Below are 20,909 nucleotides of genomic sequence, written 5' to 3' on the forward strand. Positions count from 1 at the left end.
TAAAGCTAGGAATGTGATGAATACCCAAAGCAGAATCAGTCTGTACAGAGTTCTATGTTACACTTGGAAGTTTAAGTAGAAAATTTGGAAATGGTCACAGGCCTTGAAAAGTGTGGATTTTGGAAGTCAACTGGTAATTTCTCACCAACAAAATTTTCCTGCTTGATGTTCCTTTGACGGATTGGCTAATTTTAAACACTAGTCAATCTCTGTACTTTTTGGTACAAGTTCTCCATTTTGAATCACTGCAGAAACAGAACAAGCAACAAAATTTAAGTATCGTATAGGAGTTTCCCTCCAAAGCAACAGGAATCCTGCTAAAAGTAATGTAGGTTCTATAAAGGGAAAGGAGTAATCTAGGACCCTGAGAGAGAACAAAATTCCTTACACAGAGAATATGGCACAACAGTGGATAAGATAAGTAAATAAATTCACTGCTCCAGTATGTCCTATATCATCTATTCTGAAGAAACAGGGGCTGCAATACAAATGCAAAATCCTACATCTTACTTGGATATTCAGTATCAGTGTAATCATGCAGATAATTTGGACTACCAAAGAACCATTCACGTTTAGTAAGGAACCCAAGGTTTCCATAAAGAATAAAGACCACTGGTTATGGTTCAGTATGGTTCCTCCAGCACTGTCAATAACTGATACTTCAGCTGCTTGGAGAGAAGGGGGAAATGTGTGGAGAAAATATCCCAAAGTCTTCTGAAATCCATGTATTCCAGGCATTCTGATTTATGAAGTTAGCAGGAAATACCACAAATAAAACCTGTCCTGTTCTCTAGTGGCATGTACTTTGATAGCATATTTTTTCCTGATGGGGAAAGATTTTTGGGTTAAGTGCTTCTTGATTTTCTACACGTCTTAAAGCTTTTTATGTATTCCAATAGCCTGTACTGTCTTTGGCTTTTTAGAAAATACACTTGTATAATATATACACGTGGGCACCAATGATACTGCCAAGAATGACCTTGAGTGGATCACTGCAGACTACGTGGCTCTGGGAAGAAGGATAAAAGAGTTTGAGGCGCAAGTGGTGTTCTCATCCATCCTCCCCGTGGAAGGAAAAGGCCTGGGTAGAGACCGTCGAATCGTGGAAGTCAGCGAATGGCTACGCAGGTGGTGTCGGAGAGAAGTCTCTGGATTCTTTGACCATGGGATGGTGTTCCAAGAAGGAGGAGTGCTAGGCAGAGACGGGCTCCACCTAACGAAGAGAGGGAAGAGCATCTTCGCAAGCAGGCTGGCTAACCTAGTGAGGAGGGCTTTAAACTAGGTTCACACGGGGAAGGAGACCAAATCCCTGAGTTAGTGGGGACGTGGAATACCAGGAGGAAACACGAGCAGGAGAGCGCGAGAGGGGAGGGCTCCTGCCTCATACTAAGAAAGCAGGACAAACAGCAAGTTATCTCAAGTGCCTATATACAAATGCAAGAAGCCTGGGAAACAAGCAGGGAGAACTGGAAGTCCTGGCACAGTCAAGGAATTATGATGTGATTGGAACAACAGAGACTTGGTGGGATGACTGGAGTACTGTCATGGATGGATATAAACTGTTCAGGAAGGACAGGCAGGGCAGAAAAGGTGGGGGAGTTGCACTGTATGTAAGAGAGCAGTATGACTGCTCAGAGCTCTGGTATGAAACTGCAGAAAAACCTGAGAGTCTCTGGATTAAGTTTAGAAACGTGAGCAACAAGGGTGATGTCGTAGTGGGAGTCTGCTATAGACCACCGGGCCAGGGGGATAAGGTGGATGAGGCTTTCTTCCAGCAACTCACGGAAGTTACTAGATCGCAGGCCCTGGTTCTCATGGGAGACTTCAATCTCTCTGATATCTGCTGGGAGATCAATACAGCAGTGCACAGATAATCCAAGAAGTTTTCGGAAAGTGTAGGGGACAATTTCCTGGTGCAAGTGCTGGAGGAACCAACTAGGGGCAGAGCTCTTCTTGACCTGCTGCTCACAAACCGGGAAGAAGTAGTAGGGGAAGCTAAAGTGGATGGGAACCTGGGAGGCAGTGACCATGAGATAGTCGAGTTCAGGATCCTGACACAAGGAAGAAAGGAGAGCAGCAGAATACGGACCCTGGACTTCAGAAAAGCAGACTTTGACAACCTCAGGGAACTGATGGGCAGGATTCCCTGGGAGAATAACATGAGGGGGAAAGGAGTCCAGGAGAGTTGGCTGTATTTTAAAGCATCCTTATTGAGGTAACGGGGACAAACCATCCTGATGTGTAGAAAGAATAGTAAATATGGCAGGCGACCAGCTTGGCTTAACAGTGAAATCCTTGCTGATCTTGAACACAAAAAAAAAAAAGGCTTACAAGAAGTGGAAAATTGGACAAATGACCAGGGATGAGTATAAAAATATTGCTCGGGCATGCAGGAGTGAAATCAGGAAGGCCAAATCACACCTGGAGTTGCAGCTAGCAAGAGATGTTAAGAGTAACAAGAAGGGTTTCTTCAGGTATGTTAGCAACAAGAAGAAAGTCAAGGAAAGCGTGGGCCCCTTACTGAATGAGGGAGGCAACCTAGTGACAGAGGATGTGGAAAAAGCTAATGTACTCAATGCTTTTTTTGCCTCTGTCTTCATGAACAAGGTCAGCTCCCAGACTACTGCGCTGGGCAGCACAGCATGGGGAGGAGGTGACCAGCCCTCTGTGGAGAAAGAAGTGGTTCGGGACTATTTAGAAAAGCTGGATGAGCACAAGTCCATGGGACCGGATGCGCTGCATCCGAGAGTGCTAAAGGAGTTGGCGGATGTGATTGCAGAGCCATTGGCCATTATCTTTGAAAACTCGTGGCGATCAGGGGAGGTCCCGGATGACTGGAAAAAGGCTAATGTAGTGCCCATCTTTAAAAAAGGGAAGGAGGAGGATCCTGGGAACTACAGGCCAGTCAGCCTCACCTCAGTCCCTGGAAAAATCATGGAGCAGGTCCTCAAGGAATCAATTCTGAAGCACTTAGAGGAGAGGAAAGTGATCGGGAACAGTCAGCATGGATTCACCAAGGGCAAGTCATGCCTGACTAATCTAATTGCCTTCTATGACGAGATAACTGGCTCTGTGGATGAGGGGAAAGCAGTGGATGTGTTGTTCCTTGACTTCTGACACAGTCTCCCACAGTATTCTTGCCAGCAAGTTAAAGAAGTATGGGCTGGATGAATGGACTATAAGGTGGAGAGAAAGCTGGCTAGATTGTTGGGCTCAACGGGTAGTGATCAATGGCTCCATGTCTAGCTGGCAGCCGGTATCAAGTGGAGTGCCCCAAGGGTCGGTCCTCGGGCCGGTTTTGTTCAATATCTTCATTAACCATCTGGAGGATGGTGTGGATTGCACCCTCAGCAAGTTTGCAGATGACACTAAACTGGGAGGAGAGGTAGATACGCTGGAGGGTAGGGATAGGATACAGAGCGACCTAGACAAATTAGAGGATTGGGCCAAAAGAAATCTGATGAGGTTCAACAAGGACAAGTGCGGAGTCCTGCACTTAGGACGGAAGAATCCCATGCGCTGCTACAGACTAGAGACCGAATGGCTAGGCAGCAGTTCTGCAGAAAAGGACCTAGGGGTTACAGTGGACAAGAAGCTGGATATGAGTCAACAGTGTGCCCTTGTTGCCAAGAAGGCCCATGGCATTTTGGGATGTATGAGTAAGGGCATTGCCAGCAGATTGAGGGACGTGATCATTCCCCTCTATTCGACATTGGTGAGGCCTCATCTGGAGTACTGTGTCCAGTTTTGGGCCCCACACTACAAGAAGGATGTGGAAAAATTGGAAAACGTCCAGCAGAGGGCAACAAAAATGATTAGGGGGCTGGAGCACATGATTTATGAGGAGAGGCTGAGGGAACTGGGATTGTTTAGTCTGCGAAAGAGAAGAATGAGAGGGATTTGATACCTGCTTTCAACTATCTGAAAGGGGGTTCCAACGAGGATGGATCTAGACTGTTCTCAGTGGTAGCAGATGACAGAACAAGGAGTAATGGTCTCAAGTTGCAGTGGGGGAGCTTTAGGTTGGATATTAGGAAAAACTTTTTCACTAGGAGGGTGGTGAAGCACTGGAATGAGTGACCTAGGGAGGTGGTGGAATCTCCTTCCTTAGAAGTTTTTAAGGTCAGGCTTGACAAAGCCCTGGCTGGGATGATTTAGTTGGAGATTGGTCCTGCTTTGAGCAGGGGGTTGGACGAGATGACCTCCTGAGGTTCCTTCCAACCCTGATATTCTATGAATCTATGATACTGGGCTAGCGCATAACAATATTTTCATATTAATAGCCTATCATTTTAAAATTAGCTTCTTGAATAAATGAAGAGAGACTGGGGCAGGGGAACTATGTAATAAGGACTCACTAATCGCAAAAGGCAAGGGTTAGGGGAGATTGGCTGTGGACAGAGCTATTGGCTTAATTTATTTTCAAACAAATGTTAATGTTTGTGAAAAGTCCCCAGGGCAGTCAGCTCTCTAGCCACAAAAACTGGTAGCAAACCTAATGCCTTGGTAACCTACTTCAACCTTGATCTGGAGCACAGAATGTTTGAGACTCCATTCCCATTCAGTGTTTGGCCTTGTCCACTTCGATTTATATTTGTGACCCATCTTCTAAAAACTGTACTGAGATCAGAGGCTCATTTCACTAATACCCCCTGAAAGCCATCAAACATTGTCACCAAAACTGGGCTAAGATCAAATGGCCTAATTGTTTATATTAAATCAGAATCCAAAATGTGCTAGGCATTTTCCAAACAAACACATATAAGACAACAGTCCCTGCTCCAAAGAGTCCACAGTCCAACAGCAGACATGACAAGAGAAAGCTACTACATGTTGGGGGTGCAGGGCTGGTGAGAAAGGGAAGGGAAAATGGAAGATGAGAATTACAGAAATAAGGTCATGCTGTTATTTAGTAGTTATACACATTTTATAACCAGACTTTATGGTTATATGTCTCTATGTCTAACACTAAACATACATGCACCCCAAACCATTAAAATGGTCTTCTAGAGAAGAGTGCCCTCTTACTCACGTCTCCCATCACCACATCCTCTCTCACCATCTGTTCAGTAAGTCACCCTCACCTTTCTTCACCATTCAATCAATCCCCTCACATTTCATATCCTGTCCTCCATCACCACCCAAATACTCTCTTGTCCTCACTCTTCACTTGAATGTCAGAGTAAGTCAATTATGTGGTGAATACTTTACATCTCCTCCACACCATTTCTGACCATCAGAAACCTCAAGGGCTTTGAAAGCTGTTTCTAGTTCTCCCCATCTACCCTTGGCTAAGGAGTCTGCTTTATTCCTCTTGCTGTTAGACACCAGCATGAGGAGGTTATCACAGATGTCCAGAAACCTAACAGGAAACATTCAGTTACAGTTATTTCTTAGAGGCCTAGAGAGCATGAAGATCCTGCTGAACTGCTCTACTCGTGTGATAGGGCTTTTGCTGGTGCAGTTTTCTGGCTTGTTCATGGTACAGTAAAAGCTGTTTTATCAGACACTTCACCAACCAGAAAGTTCTATAAACCGGCATTTCTGATCTTCACTGAAATTCCGGTTTATAGTCTGGTTGGTGCGGGAGGAGGTGTGGAGCACAGGCTCTGGGAGGGAATTTGGGTTCGGGAGAGGGCTCAGGGCAGCGGTTTGGGGCATAAGAGTGGGTGTGGGGTGCCGGTTCTGGGCGGTGCTCACCTTGGGAGGCTCCCCACAAGCAGCAACCTGTCTTGGCTGCTCCTAGGTAGAGGCACAGCAGGCGGCTCCGTGCGCTGCTCCTGCCCCGAGCACTAGCTCTTCAGCTCCCATTGGCTGGGAACCGTGGCCAACTGGAGCTGTGGGCGCAGTGCCTGTAGGCGGAGACAGCACGCAGAGTCGCCTGCCGCACCTCCGCCTAAGAGCAGCCAGGACAGGTCACTGCTTGCGGGGAGCTGCCCGAGGTGAACGCCCCACGGATCTGGCATCCCACACCCCCTCACTTGTCACCTCCTGCACCCAAACTCCCTCCCTCTTAGTTATCTGGTATTTTTCACTTACGGGCACCCCTCATTCTCCCAATATGCCAGATAAAACAGCTTTTACTGTAACTTGTTCTTTCAACCTCATCTACTGAGGTTACTAAGCATTTAATGTCGTAGTCCCAGGTGTGTAAACAGAGGATGGCTCTACTGGACCTCGTTCCATGCAGCTCTGCTGGTACAGCTGTTTTGGATGCTGCTGGTGTAGTTTCTGACTCTCATTATCAATCTCATTAACCATCCAGTCTCTCCTGAAGTGTGAGGCTTAAGTCGAAGTACCTTTAACATAGATTATGGGTCCTAGAGGGTATATCACACTTATTTCAGTATTAGGGACACGCAAGTACAATATCAGGGGGTAGCCGTGTTAGTCTGTATCCATAAAAACAACAGGGAGTCTGGTGGCACCTTAAAGACTAACAGATTTATTTGGGCATAAGCTTTCATGGGTAAAAAACCCACTTCTTCAGATACAAGTACAATGTGACTATAAGGAGTTTTATGCATATACTATCATGCTTCCTTGCTTTTACAAAATTATTTTAGCCCACAAAGTAACCTTAGAGTAAGTTTTTACCCTTTAATTTCCTTTATACATGGTGGTATATTTTGCATTCATGTTGTTCCATTTTGATCCTTCTTCCTGGTTTCTTATCTCTACTATATACATTCCTGCATTTATGTGCTAGAGTCACCTTATTATGAAAGATTCATGGAATTTATTTTATTAGCCATCTGCTAAATTTGCCTCCTAATACACTAAATGATCTGTGAACCACTGGGAGCAGTTACTCTCAGGCAGGCACTCTGCATGTGAAGGCATATATACTGCTTCAGAATATCTGTGTATGTGTGTACACTGGGTTTAACCAATCAATTTACTTAAAAAAATTCAAAACAGGAAAAGCAATTACTCCGTACATTTAGGACTACATTTTCACAGTTCGGTGCTATGAGGGTACATATAATTCAGATAACTACAGAACACTACTGGTGCAGAGGGTACTTGTACATTTTAAGGAGTAGCACCGATTGCACAGCCCTTTCAAAATGTTGGGTGTTAAGGACTAATGCACTCGAAAAATCAGTTTCATACTCCTCTTATGAATAATTCTAAGAACTATTTCCCCAACAATTTTTTATCTAGCTCCTTTCCCCAATATTTTAGCAACAAAAGGAATTTTTCCAACATAATCACTAAATTCCTGAGAAATATAGGTTAAGAATGGAAAGACATATAGCCCATGAAATGTACAGTATAATCTTAAATAAAAGCGTCAATGCATTTTTCTTTTCAATAGGACATAAACTTTTTAATTGACTTTGGGTTTCTTTTGGGTTTTTTTGGTTTTTTTTTTTTTTTTTGGGGGGGGGGGGGGAGGGTTTGCCTTGCACACCTTGCAATGCTGAGGAAGCCTATTTATCAAAGTCCTACTACTCTATGTTCCAATCACTAAGGTCAGACTTCATTTATTTTTTCCGTGTGTCATCTTTACCTACAAGTAAAACTGACAATCGATAAAAAAGGACCACAGCCTTTTAGAAAGTTTCAAGTCCCTGTTACTTGTTACTTCTCTCACCTAAGTGGCATCTTTTTATAATCATATCAGACAAACAAGGAATTATGTTTGTTAAATCTGTAACATTGTTACCCAGAAAATAGATACATTAAAAGAATTAAATAGATACTTTCAGGTTTAATCTTCTTTAAAATCTTTATCAGTATTTCTCAAATTCCCTTAAATAATCAAGACTGACCATATTTTTAAAATTAAAAATTTACTTTTCTTCATCCATGCTGCAGTAGTTTCATATAAATTGGGTAGCAAAATTAGACTGCTCTCTTTTATAGCCCATTTTACTTTGTGGTCCATATATATATACACACACCAATATAAGTCTGCCTGCTTGTGAACCCTTCAGGGGGACGTTTAAATCCAAAAATAATTTTTCACTGCTCAGTCATAGTTTCATAAATACAGCATTTATTACTATTAAGATTTGTAATGCTTTTAAAAAGGAACTCATCACATCTAAATTTGGGGTCCAAATGGTTTGAGCAGCTTCCTTTTAAGCTATCCTGGTTAAATTCATTCACCCTACTTTGTCACTACAAAACATCTAAATGAAGAGAAGGACTTTGCCTCTCTCTCCTCAGGCCTTTAGAACTCTGACAAAATTGAAGAGATTACTAGGAAGGGAGGAGAGGGCAACAGTTAGTTGATCACTTGTTAACTTATCTCACCAGGAAACAACACTTCTGGCTACACTATAGCTATCTAGAAAGAAAGGCAGTGCTGTACCTCAAATGAAAACCTAGATAATCCCTAAAATAACCATTTTAACTTCTCCTTCATTGGGCCACTAGCTGCAAAGTGGAATGAAAACATGGGTGCCTGGTATAGTGTCAATGTATTTAATTTGGAATTTGTGGGAAGTATTTAAAAAATAAAACATCAGAAAGGTCGAGTTCTCTCTCTCAGTTTCCTTGACACAAGAGTCCATTACAGAAATGCAAAAGTGACAATTTCATATTTTAAAAATTACAATCCATGCCAATTACACTAAGTGTTAATGCTCTTTTAAATTACAAATTACAAGTTTTTGCCTTCATTTCTCCATGATCTACCACCTACACTAATTGTGAATTAGCATTTTCTTATATCGTCTAAATCCGCTTGTCCTTGTAGTGGAACAACTTTAATTGGTTGCAACCTCGGCTACCTTCTGCAGTGAGGCCAAAACTAACACTGATGGAGGTCTAGAGACAATGAATAATGTGACAATGTAATGATTTCCAGGGTTTTGCTTACCATGTTGCGTGAAGAGGTCACTGTGAACTATTTCGATCAAACAGTACAGCTTCTGAATTGTGAGCCGGCCCATTGGAACATTTAGGATGAAATCTGTAAACAGCTTGCTATATAAAAATGGGCAATTAAGAAAAGGAATATATTAATTTCTCAAAAGTAAATGAAAACAAATGTCTGTAATTAGAGAAGAAATTGATGAGTTAGTTCAGTAAACACTTGGGGGCGGGGAGAGAAGAGGAGAACCAGGTCCTTTTCTACATAGTGAGGAGTTATAGAACGGCAATTAAGTGTTCAGAATTAGTTTAAATTTCTTTGGCCAATATATTTATTTCTACTCTTCATTTTCGTCCCTCACTCCACTACAGATGAACAAGACTCTACTCGTGTAGCAGCATACACCTTCTCCATTTTTCATTTCGGCTTATGTATTTCGAAGTCGAACTGAAGCGCAGAGGCAATGCACATAAGACAATTAAAACATAAATATGAGTTATTGTAAATGCAGAAGCCTGCTACTTAGGTAGGGGAAGAAGCACGATAGTAGGGATCCTTTATGTGAACAGCTTTGATTGGGGTAGGGGCAGAACTGAGACTGAAGCAGAAAAAACCACAGGCTTTGGAACCAGAAGGGACCTGGTTGACAACCTGCATAACAGAGGTCATTGAACTTGACCCAGTAGTTCCTGCATTAAGCCCTATAACTTGTGGTTGAGCTAAGCATATCTCTTAGAAAGACATCCACTCTTGATTAAGACGTAAAGTGATGGAAAATTTACAACATCCTTTAGTAAGATGGTCCAATGGCCAGTATTTCACTTTTGGACAAATTTTTCAATCCTTTTTGCTACCATACATCTTTCAAAAATGGCTTAGTCTTGGAACTCTATACTCATGGCCCAAGGAGACTTAATAGAAAAGGATATACAGCGGTATGCAAAATAGGTAAATGAAAAATTATACGTTAGCTTCTGGGTGCAATGAAAAGTTTCAGCAATAATTATAATTTTTTGTACGGAGTATTTCCAAACTGAAATTCAGCTTTTGAATGATAGCCTTCTCATTTTCCAGCCTCCAAGCATTTTTTTTAAATTAACTCTGAATTTCCACATTTATTTTATTAACACTTGAATGTTCTCTTAACTACCTCAATAAATTCACAGAATATACAATTGAAGACAATATAGAGTCTGTGCAATCAAAACATCTAAAATAAATTACTATTTTTTTTCTTCTTTTGACACATTAGCAGTACTACCAAATCTTAGTTATTTGTTTGTTTTTAAACAAATTTTTCCCTTTTTCCTTTTTTGTAAAAGGGGTCCATGGAGAGATAACTGTTTTTGCTCTAGTAAAATTTCCACACACAACTAGTGTGCACTGAACTAAAACAAAGCTTATCATTATTCAAATCAATGGAGGTGCAGAGTGATGCACGAAACACATGAACTATAAGTCTGATATCACTCACATGATTTACAATTTTTGGCATCTCATTAGATGATCTTTACTAGACAGGCTTCCCTACCAAACATTTTACTTTAGAATAAAAATATGTATGTATACTCCTGAAGATGGCTCGAGCAAAGAATTCTGATCAAAATACAGTAACATACATGATTATAATTTCTTGTCCTAGGGATTTAAGTTACCAAGATAGCAATAAAAATTCATATAAAATATTGTGCATTAAATAATTATACACAAGATCTAGACAATAGGAAGTACACAGTACATTACTTTATTAACATTACTTACCTAAGTTCTTTTGGATCAAATACCAATTTCACATCATTGACAATAGTTGGCAAGTATTTAAGTGCAGCCCCCTAAAAATTAAAAACACAGCAATGACCTCAGTGTAAACACCAGTTTGACAGTTACCACAATTTAAAGTTACGACGCAGAGTTCACTGAAAGAGAGAGAAATTAAAAATAAGGGAGTTGTACAATATTATGAGATGAACAATTTAAACCTTGCCTGCTGGTACTCCACACTAGGGATCTGTGAGGCTTGTTGCCTCTGGGTTTGCCAGAGGTCTCAGTATGGCCACTGCGTGTAGGGAGCTGGTGGCTGGAACTGTGGACCAGTATGGTGGCTAGGACATGCAATAGAAACTCAAGTCCTCTCATTCACTATCTGAGTCTGAAGAGGAGAGAAACAGTGCAGGGTGTGGATATGCTATTGTGTTCACTACTCCTGGTGAGCTTGGTACTGGAGCCCCGGTACCGGAGCCCTGGTACTGAGAAGGGGCGAGTGCGGTGCATCAGAGAGCAAGAGGTCCAATGCGCATCTGTAGTCAGTCGGTGCGGGTGGTACTAGTATCAGTTCCGATGGCTGTTGGTGCTGGTGCTGACAACCTAGTTGACGTAGCCTTCCCTGGTGCGGAACATCTATGTTTCTCATTCATCAGTGGTACCAGAACTTCTTTGCCCATGCCCACTGGGTTTTTGGACAGTCCAACTGGCTCTGTCGGCTTGGTACCATGCGTGCCCTGGGTACCAGCTCAAGGCAGCTTCGGCGCTGTAGGTACCGAAGATACTGATGGAGCTGGAGGTCATTTCCTGCTCTATCTGGGCTCATTACGGGGACTCACAGACCTTTTCTTAGAGGTCCTTAGTGAGTGGCTCATTTCTTTGGGATCACCTGCTTTTGACGTAGAAGGTTGCGGTGATAGTTCTCACCGGAACTCTGGGGAATGGAGGGCCGACTCCGTGAGCAGGAGTTTTAACTCTCTGTCCTTCCTGGACTTCGATTACAGCTGCTGGCACCAGCCACAATTTTGTAGATTGTGCTTCTCCCCGCAGCAGTGAATACACTGCAAATGTCCATCCATTACCGGGGTGGAATCTTTCCAGCTAAGACACTTTTTGAAGCCTGGGGAGCCAGGCAGACCGTTGTGCAGTGCAGGGGGATCGCTCCCCACCAGAGTCGGAAGGAGGCAACCTTTTCTACTTTTTCTTCCTTTCTCCCCCCCCCCCCTTTTTTTTTGGCATGGCCAATGAAACACAAATAAATAATAAAAGAAAAGACTTTTAAAGAGAAGCAAAAATTTGCAAAACTAAAGGAGCTAATGATCTGTGAATGGACAGCTCCTAGCTCCGTCTCTAGCCTAGGGCAGTTGAGAAGGAACTGAGGAGGGAATACCCGTGCGTGCCAGCTGGCCTCACGGGTGGAGGAAAGCCCCACGGGAGGGATGGACTGCTATTGAAATTCTCCCATGGACAGCACAGAGGTACACAAACACCTACAGTGGAGCACCCATAGGGACACTACTCGAAGAAGGTAAACTGACATTCTTTCCCTTACCTCTTTAGTCACTGAATCATTTAAAAGTATTCAGCTTCCCTTTCTGGCTCACAATATATTAGCTAATAAATCCTCAAGTTCATGAATTTTATTATGGTTCAAATCTTTTTCATGGCGCCAAAACTGACAGCCACTAACTCTACATAAATCTTAATTTAAGGTTATTGCAGCTTCCGTCTTTTACTCTTGACCACACACACAGATTAAACATAGTATGACATCAGATAAGTGTCTTGTAATATTTATGTACACATCATCGCTTAATACTGTGTACAAGTGACACTGGTTAGTTCCACTGTCACTGCAAAATCTAATTATAGCAAAAAAATTTTGCACAGTTCAAATAAGAATTAAACACAACTGTTAAGTCAAGTGAAACTAATCAGAAAAACACAGAAGCTCACTGAAAAAGTTAGGCTCAGATCAGGCAAGTTCTGCTTTGTGTCAAACCAAGACCCTCCTTATCACAGGACAAAGGGTTTCCTCCCTCTCCCTACCTTTATTTTCATTGATCCCCTTCTAACTTTTAAGGTAGATAAATAAATATTTACAGAAGGAACTAAAAGAAGTTAGGTGAGTGCAGAGTCAGGAATAGATATCAGGAGTTCTCAATCCCCTCTGCTTACATCATATTTTAAAGTGCCCCAAAAGATGACAAATGCCTCACAAAACAAGTGTAGCTATAGGTCCTTGCTCCAGAAAGTGTAAGCATTTAAATTCAACATAATGTTACAAATCGGGTGTCAACCAGATAAAGAAAGAGTGGAGGGAGAGAAAAAGTGTGACAGGAAGAAGCAGCACAGGGGTGAATTCTTCAAATTACGCTGCATCTCTAAAATAATATTCAAGCCAAATTATATACACAATAAATATGAAATATTTGCATCATATAGTATCAAAACTATTCATCGAATTAGATTGTTAGATTGACTGAAGACTCAATAGCTCATTTTTTGAATTTATCAAGCAGTGAAACGTCAATCATTTCAACATGTCAGTTTCCAAGGTACTAGTAAGAGTTTTCTCACACACAATATATATACACATATATAAATATAAATATATATCTACCCAGAGAGAGAGAGAGAGAGAGATCCAAAAAACTATATTAAAAGAACCTTACGATTACAAAATCAAGCACTCAAAAGTTAGAAGATGCTAGTCTCAAGGCTTCATGTGGAACTTTAATACTGCCTCCTTGTGCATATACACTATGAATGAGGACCTTCATTTTAGGTTTTTACCAATTTTAGCCAAAAATTCCCCATGTTCTACAGAAGCTATGATGTGGGTTTTACCAATTTTCACCCTTATTTTGAAAGTGCTGGAACTTCCAGGACCCAGCTCTCCACTCTGGAAGGAGAGGCAGTTCTGTAACTGCCATCTCTCCTGACCAGCTTCCCGCTCTGTAAAGATTCAGTGGGGGGTCACGCTCAGTACAGTGGAACTTCCCAGACCCCAGGTTGCCAAGCCTCTCTCTCTTCTTCCAGAGCAGAGAACCAGGTCAGGTCAGAAGTACTGTAATACGTCAAACACTGGCATATGTACTGTTGTCAATTCTGCACCCATCAAACGTCTAGAAAACAGGACATGCAAGGCAAGACTGAAAAAATTGGGTTCGTTTAATCTGGAGAAGAGAAGACTGAGTGGGGACATGGTAACAGTCTTCAAGTAAGTAAAAGGTTGCTATAAAGAGGAGGGTGATATATTGTTTTCCTTATCCACTGAGGACAGACAAGTAGTAATGGGCTTTAATTGCAGCAAGGAAGATTTAGGTTATACATTAGAAAAAACTTACTAACTGTAAGGGTAGTTAAGCACTGGAACAAAATACTGAGGATGATTGAGAAATCCCTGTCATTGGAGGTTTTAATAACAGTTTAGACAAACATCTGTCAGGCATGGTCTCAATCAGCAGCTCTCAAACTGTAGGTCAGACCCCAAAGTGGGTCGTGACCCCGTTTTAACGGGGTCACCAGGGCTGATGTTAAACTTGCTGGGGCCCAGGGCCGAAGCCCAAGCCCCACCCCCCGGGGGCCCCAAGCCCGAGCCAGAGGTCTTCAGCCCTGGGTGGCAGGGCTCAGGCTTTGACTTCAGCAGCGGGGCTCAGGTTATAGGCCCCCTGCCAGGGGTTGAAGCCCTTGGGCTTTGGCTCCACGTCCCCCCACGTTCCCCCGCCCAGCCTGGGGCAGCAGGGCTAGGGCGGGCTCAGGCTTTGGTCCTCCATCCTAGGGTCATGTAGTAATTTTTGTTGTCAGAAGGGGGTCGTGGTGCAATGAAGTTTGAGAACCACTGGTCTGGATAATACTTGATTCTGTCTCAGTGAAGGGGACTAGACAAGATGACCTATCGAGGTCCTCTCCAGTCTTAGATTTCAATGAGTCTTTGATTACCAGTTTTACAGATAACTTTCCACGCTATCAGCATTCAAAAACAATAAAAGTGAATTACTTTTCATGCTAAAATGGGTTGAAAATGAAAAACTGTATCATCTACATTTCAGATTATCAGTCTTTTAAGAGTTAAAAAATAGGATGATTGATATTAACACTGCTATTTACCCAGAAAATTGTAACATTAATTTTTTGCAGCAATTTTCACCCATTTTTTAAATTTCTGTAATAAACATAGATAAATTCCCAGAAAATTAAAAACAAAATAAAAACCGAAAACTAAGGGCCTTAACCATGAGACAGTCTTTAATTACATGATCACATTTTTTCCTCAGGGCCCATGTTTCATTCGGTGCACAGGATGGACAGTGCTCTGGGAATGAATAAGGACAGTACAGAGAATAAGGCTGTGTTCTGTAGGACCACTGCCGCATTTATTGAAAATGTTGGAAGGTGTGTGTTGAATAAACCTGTGGTGAATAAACCAACGAACTACAGGAAGAGAAAAAATGAGCTCATAGTTAAGGCAGCTGAATGCCACTCTGGAGAACTGGACTCAATTCCTGCTTCGGCTAGAATTCCGACATGATGCGTGGCAAGTCACTTAAACCAAAACTTCACAGCTGGCCACTGTGTCTTCCTCATTTTCTGGGTACCCAATTTGAGACATCTGGGGGTTCAATTTGCAGAAGCACTCATCGCTCCTACTGACATCAATGGGACCTCTGCTCTGAACATATAAAGTGCAATAAAATGCTAGGTACTCTGAAAAATGAGGCCCATGGCTTATCAAATTGAGCACCTAAAATTACTTAGCACTTGATAATTTAGGCATTGATCTCTGTGCCTCAGCGCTCCATCTGTAAAATGTGGATAATACCACCAGATCTCACAATGTTGTAAAGATAAATCCATTAAGAATTAAGATACTACAATGAGAGCACTAGCCAATGAGGAAATTAATTCTGTATTAAGTGAAAGGTTTGGTATGGTGTGGAGCAAATAATGCAAAGGGCCACACACAATGAATGATGAGAATAAGAAGAAATGAACACCAATGAGCAACATCCATCCTGTGCACTGAATGAGGCAGGGTTCTTTGGGGGGAAAAAAGTATATGATAATACATGCATACGCACAAATGGGCTGAATTAAGATTGCACAGGCAACCTTAATTGTGGCACTACCTAACCAAATGCTTGAATTTACAACCTAAATTTTCTTAAGATAGGTTTGTGTATAGGGTTGTGTGTGTTTGTGTGTGTATTTATAAAGAGTGTATATGTGTGTATATATACACATATTTGTAATGTGCACACACACAAATGCAATTTTAAAGTTAAAATTCAAAATGCTTTCTTAGGGGCACACCTATAAATATTTGAATGGTGTAAAAACCAAGAAGGAAAAACAATTATTTATTATGTACATGAGGGTGTAACTAAGACTAAGTAGATAATAATAATAGACAATCTGAGTTATTAGTGAGATGTGGAATAATGCCTCCATAGAGGTGATAAAAGCCTTGTTGATTGGGACTCTGAAAATCAATTGGATAAAATACTAGAAAATGCATTGTAGAGTTATGACCTGAATTGACAGGGTGATGGACTTGGATGACTTAATAGGCTTTTTTCTGTATCTAACTTCTACGTTTATGTGCTTAAAACATGTGCTTCCCTATTATAGTATTGTTTCTGGAATAATTTGGCCAAGATCTCCTGGTTCTTGCCTCACCCCAGTTATTGAAAATGTGACAATCGTAATGTGAAAGTATAGTAATTTATTAATTTTGTAAAACTCCAATAATTATTGATACACAGTTATTTTTAAATCTTTCTTAGTACGTCAACTGTGATAATCCCTGATCATTTTTGCTGCTTTTCTTCAATCTCCCACCATTTTGCCAGTATATTTCTACCGATGTAGCGACCAGGAAGGAACATAATATTCCAGATGCAGATGTAACACAGCCATTCAGAAAAGGAGAATTATCTCCCTTTGTCTTGGGTCTTACTATTTATATGAAAAAAGATCTGCATTACTGAATAACTTTAGCCCCTTAAAAAAATTTCAAAAAGGCAAAAAAGAATCAGAGCCCTACATCAGGGCATCATTCTGAGAAATGATGAGCACCTGCAGCTCCCATTTAAGTCAACAGCAGTTGCAGGCTCTCAAAATCAAATCAGAATAGACCATAAATCACTAGACAGAGAAGTCCTCATATTTATTTATGATCACAACTCCTTCCAACACCAAGTGTCATGATGTCACAGATAAATTACACTACTCATACTCAAGCCTAATCTTTAAACAAAAAAAGGGAAAAATATTTGGTTTGTTATCTAATATCAATCGAATATTGTAATTGTCTTTGTAGCTAGAAATATGACTACTGATGATAATTAATATGTACTATTTTAGGGTAAAGTTCAGGGTACATTATTCAGTATAATTATTTTAATTAAATCCATTAGCATATCTTTATATAAGATTAGAAGAGCTATCAGTGATACAAAATAAGCTTTTTATTGAATAATGTATGAAGCAATTATTAATTTACATATTTCTTAAGAAAACGCATATTAAACTGATTTCAGTTAGATGGCTGAACCAGAAATACACACCACTGAGAAAAACAACTTCAAAAAGGAGATGTTCCCTTCTCCAAATAGTTAAGAGCCATCTACTAAGGTTATTAGTTTTGTGGTCTTGGCAACAGAACTGAACATGACAAGATGGATCCAGTGTAGGAATGCCTTTTAGTCTTCTTCCACCTCCACTCAAGAAACACTGGCATTGGTGTCTAATGGCACATCTGGCATCCAAATCCGGATCACTATATCAAGGACAAAAAAATTCCTGAGGCCTAGATTGTGAAAAAGGCCACCATCTGGCTAGTAATGGTCTGATCCACATCCCCATCAGACAATAAAAAGACACCTACTGTTAAAATGGGTTTTAGATCAGACTGCAAGTGAATAGCTTTGTGGAATGGAATCCTAAAAGTAAAGAAATAAGCAATGATGTATGAGTTTGGCAATGTTTTTATATTTTAATAACCAACGGTTCTACATATTGGAAAGGACGTTTGCATATTTCTGATAGGCTGTAATATAAATGGGACAAGATAGAAACAATGGCAGATTTTTTTCCAAAATAATGAAGCGTTTAGGGGGCCATGCATGTGGTAGGCCATTTCTTCCTGATGCCTCAGTGATTTCAAGGGGACTTGTGGTCATCTACATCATCTTCCAGGTCATGAGAGGGTTCCAGCATCTTCTTCTGGGGTGTGGCAAAAGCGGTCCTATCCTTAAAAAATCTTCCCACACAGGAGTGGGGCAGGAACACTCTGCCCATGCCACAGAGCAACAGGACTGTAAGGAGTGCCCACTCCTGAGAGCACTCACTTTTTCCTGCTAGCAGACTTTCTCCCAAGCCAGATACAGAGACGCCTCATAATTCCCAGTGTGGGAACCATATGGAATACCAGGGGTTCCCGACAACTGCTTGCTAAGGATTCAAAATTTTCTCTTCCTTGGGGGGCAATGAGCAAGGAACTCTGGGCTGAGGTTTTCTGAGAGTAACAGAACATGAACCCCACCCTGTTTTCCAACAGTCACAAAACGTATGCTGCTTTAAAGATTAGAGTAAAAACCCTCCTTTCCCTTTAAGTTTTGACTGAAGAAGTGATTCAGAGTCTCAGAGGGGACAGTAGGATAGAAAGACTTCAGATTAGGAGGTCTCTAAAACAATCCTATTTGATCCCTGGACTTCACCATCTCACAGAAAAAAGTCTCCCACGAGCTATGAAATGGGGAAAGTATTTTGTTGCAGTGGGAAAAAAAATCATTCCAGATAAAAGAGCAGGCATATCAACTCTGATATATAGGTAAAGGCATCTACCTTCACTTTTCATAGCAGGCTGTCTAATGTGCTAATGAAGAAAATGAGAACAGTATCGCACTCAAAGCTCCAACCACAGGACAATCCCCAGGCTGCTCTGTTGCATCTCAATCCACTGGACCCATGTGCTTGAAGCTTCCCTTGATCTGAGCAGGCTCCAGCACTGTCTCTTTCCTTGGCTTCTCCAGAACATTTCCAGGACACAGGCTGTCAGTTTGTTATCCCTTCACAGAAATGGGACCAGGTGGCCCAGATGCCAAGGCCCCAGAACCTGTGCTGACCCCTCATACTCTCCAGAAACTTAAGTAAACCCTCCCCAAAACTCCAACTGTGTGGGCACTCCAGGTTTACAGTTCAACTCTTCTGGGGCATGTGATACTGAAAGCAAACAGACAGACTCTGCACAGAATTCTAAAAGAAATTACTCATTACTTAGTAGACTGCACAAGAAATACACAGATCTGTACAAAATAAAATAATACACACTTATATTTGTTTCCCTGCCTCAGTTTCCTCACCACTCTGGAGAATTCTCTGGGGTGGCTAGGATCCTTCTCCTGCAGCTCATGGCTTCTTCCCTTAATCGTGGAGTTTCTCTCCCTCTCTAGGTCAGCTAGCTTCCTTGTTCCTCAGCTGATCCTGCAGTTAAACAGGACACCCCACCACCACTATGAAAGTACATCAGCTTCTTCTTTTCTTCTCTAGCACAAAGCATCCTGTGTGTCTCTTGAAGGTATATGTCGCACCAGAAATACCTGGTTTCTTTGTTCTGCGGCTAGGAATTTTCCACTCGCTAAAACTGAGCACCCTTCAGGGAAGTTGGAGAAAACTGGCTGCCCTGGCTTTGATCAACCAGTTGTCCCCAAGGTTTTTAAACTCAATAGGCAACCATTAAGGCTAACAATTGACCATTATCCCTGGTCCAGTAAATATGTGACACAGCTGCTGTGACCAAATGGAAGATTCCACATACAGAGTCATTCTATGATTCCACAATTTCATATCAATCAGAATTTATAAGATGATGTACATAGACAGATTCCTCAAATCACCACAGAAAATATGGTCATGTCTGAACATATCTAACTCAATTACAAGGTTAGTGTGTTATATATTTTTTGCATATGCCTGGAGTTACATAACATGTCACACTAATTTTTCTCTAGGGAAAGGAAAATAATTCAGTCTCAATGTCCCTTTGGGCCTAATACGTCTTGTTTATGGCTAGCTAGAGGTTTCTTATCTTGTGGGCCACCAATTAGTCAAACCAGAATGGCTCCAAAGTAAGTTCCTTTTTGGCTCATACATTTATCTATCATGGAACTTCTAGGCTCTCAGGCAGAGGTTGGCTAGCGATCAAGTAATCTACATAATATAAAAATCTTCCCTTTAACAAAAAGAGAAGGTCTTTTCAGTGGAGGAGGGAAGGGGGAGACACGTACATGGCATCAGAATACTTTACTGTTTTAAATAGTGATATTTCCACTAAAACAAATAAATTAAGCAACTAGTGACAGAGATATAGAAAAAAATATATAGAAAATCCCCTTCACAGAAAACTGGGAGAACTGAAAGTTCAAGCAGGGACCAGCAATACTGGCCTGACCTTATACTGGCTGACTCAAGATCATCCTTGTAACATTGTATCAAAGCAGTAATCTTAAAAAGAGTATATAATGAGCATCAACTTGCTGCCTGGCACATTTTGATAGCTGTCACTGCCCTGAAGCAAGCTACTATCAGTGTTCCAGCTTTAATTAAGTAGACTTTAATTTGTTCCATGGAAAACCAATGAGAAATGCACAAGGACAACCATTTCAATGACTATTAAACACAGGCACTGAGTTATTGTCTTAACATCAGGAGAAGCAAAAAAGATTTAATGATTTTTCTCCTGGTGTTCTATCCATTACTGACAAAAAATCAAAGACCATGTGGAAACACAATTTGGAAATTAAATAACTAAAGGACAATTAGACTGATTTCAGATCAAATAATTTTAAAATTCCAAAGCCATCTTTTACTGCATCTTTTTGAAGAATTAGAAGACTCCATTCTTTATATAAACCTAACACGAATAGATCAATCACCAGTGTTTATTTCTCATAAATCCTACAAAGCAAAGAGGGAGAGTCATTTTGGTGTATACACTACATGCACAGAAAAGCCTCGAGAGAGAGAATACTATTCTCAATTCCCTGGCTGCCATTATGAAGCTTGTGACAGAGAGCTGTGGCAGATAGTTTATCTTAAAAATATATGGAGCATTTATCACTGTAGTGTTTAGACATTAAAATGATATTAAGAATTGCATAAGGATAGCCCAAACTAGAGTCTGCTACTGCCAACCCTACATTCAACCACTAAAAAGGGTGTGTTTTCATCCCCACTTCTTCCTCCCATCTCTTCTCTCTACTGAATTTCCCAACTGCCCTCTCATATCGTGCATAGAAAGGTTCACTTTGCCTTC

At 41.1% G+C, this 20,909-nt stretch overlaps 1 protein-coding gene across 2 annotated transcripts in view; it reads right to left on the bottom strand.

Annotated features, from left to right (window-relative positions):
* The window catches only part of DOCK1 (dedicator of cytokinesis 1), a 540,600-nt gene that overhangs the window by 392,600 nt on the left and 127,091 nt on the right, over nucleotides 1-20,909 (bottom strand). For both annotated transcript variants that reach the window (XM_074959163.1, XM_074959164.1), the window contains exons 24-25: nucleotides 10,589-10,659; nucleotides 8,834-8,940 (exon numbers count right to left, since the gene is read on the bottom strand). In XM_074959163.1, coding sequence (XP_074815264.1) covers nucleotides 8,834-8,940; nucleotides 10,589-10,659 — 178 coding nt within the window. The remainder of the gene's footprint in view (nucleotides 1-8,833; nucleotides 8,941-10,588; nucleotides 10,660-20,909) is intronic.

Source organism: Natator depressus, chromosome 7 (genome assembly GCF_965152275.1).
Source record: "Natator depressus isolate rNatDep1 chromosome 7, rNatDep2.hap1, whole genome shotgun sequence".
Taxonomy (NCBI): domain Eukaryota; kingdom Metazoa; phylum Chordata; order Testudines; family Cheloniidae; genus Natator; species Natator depressus.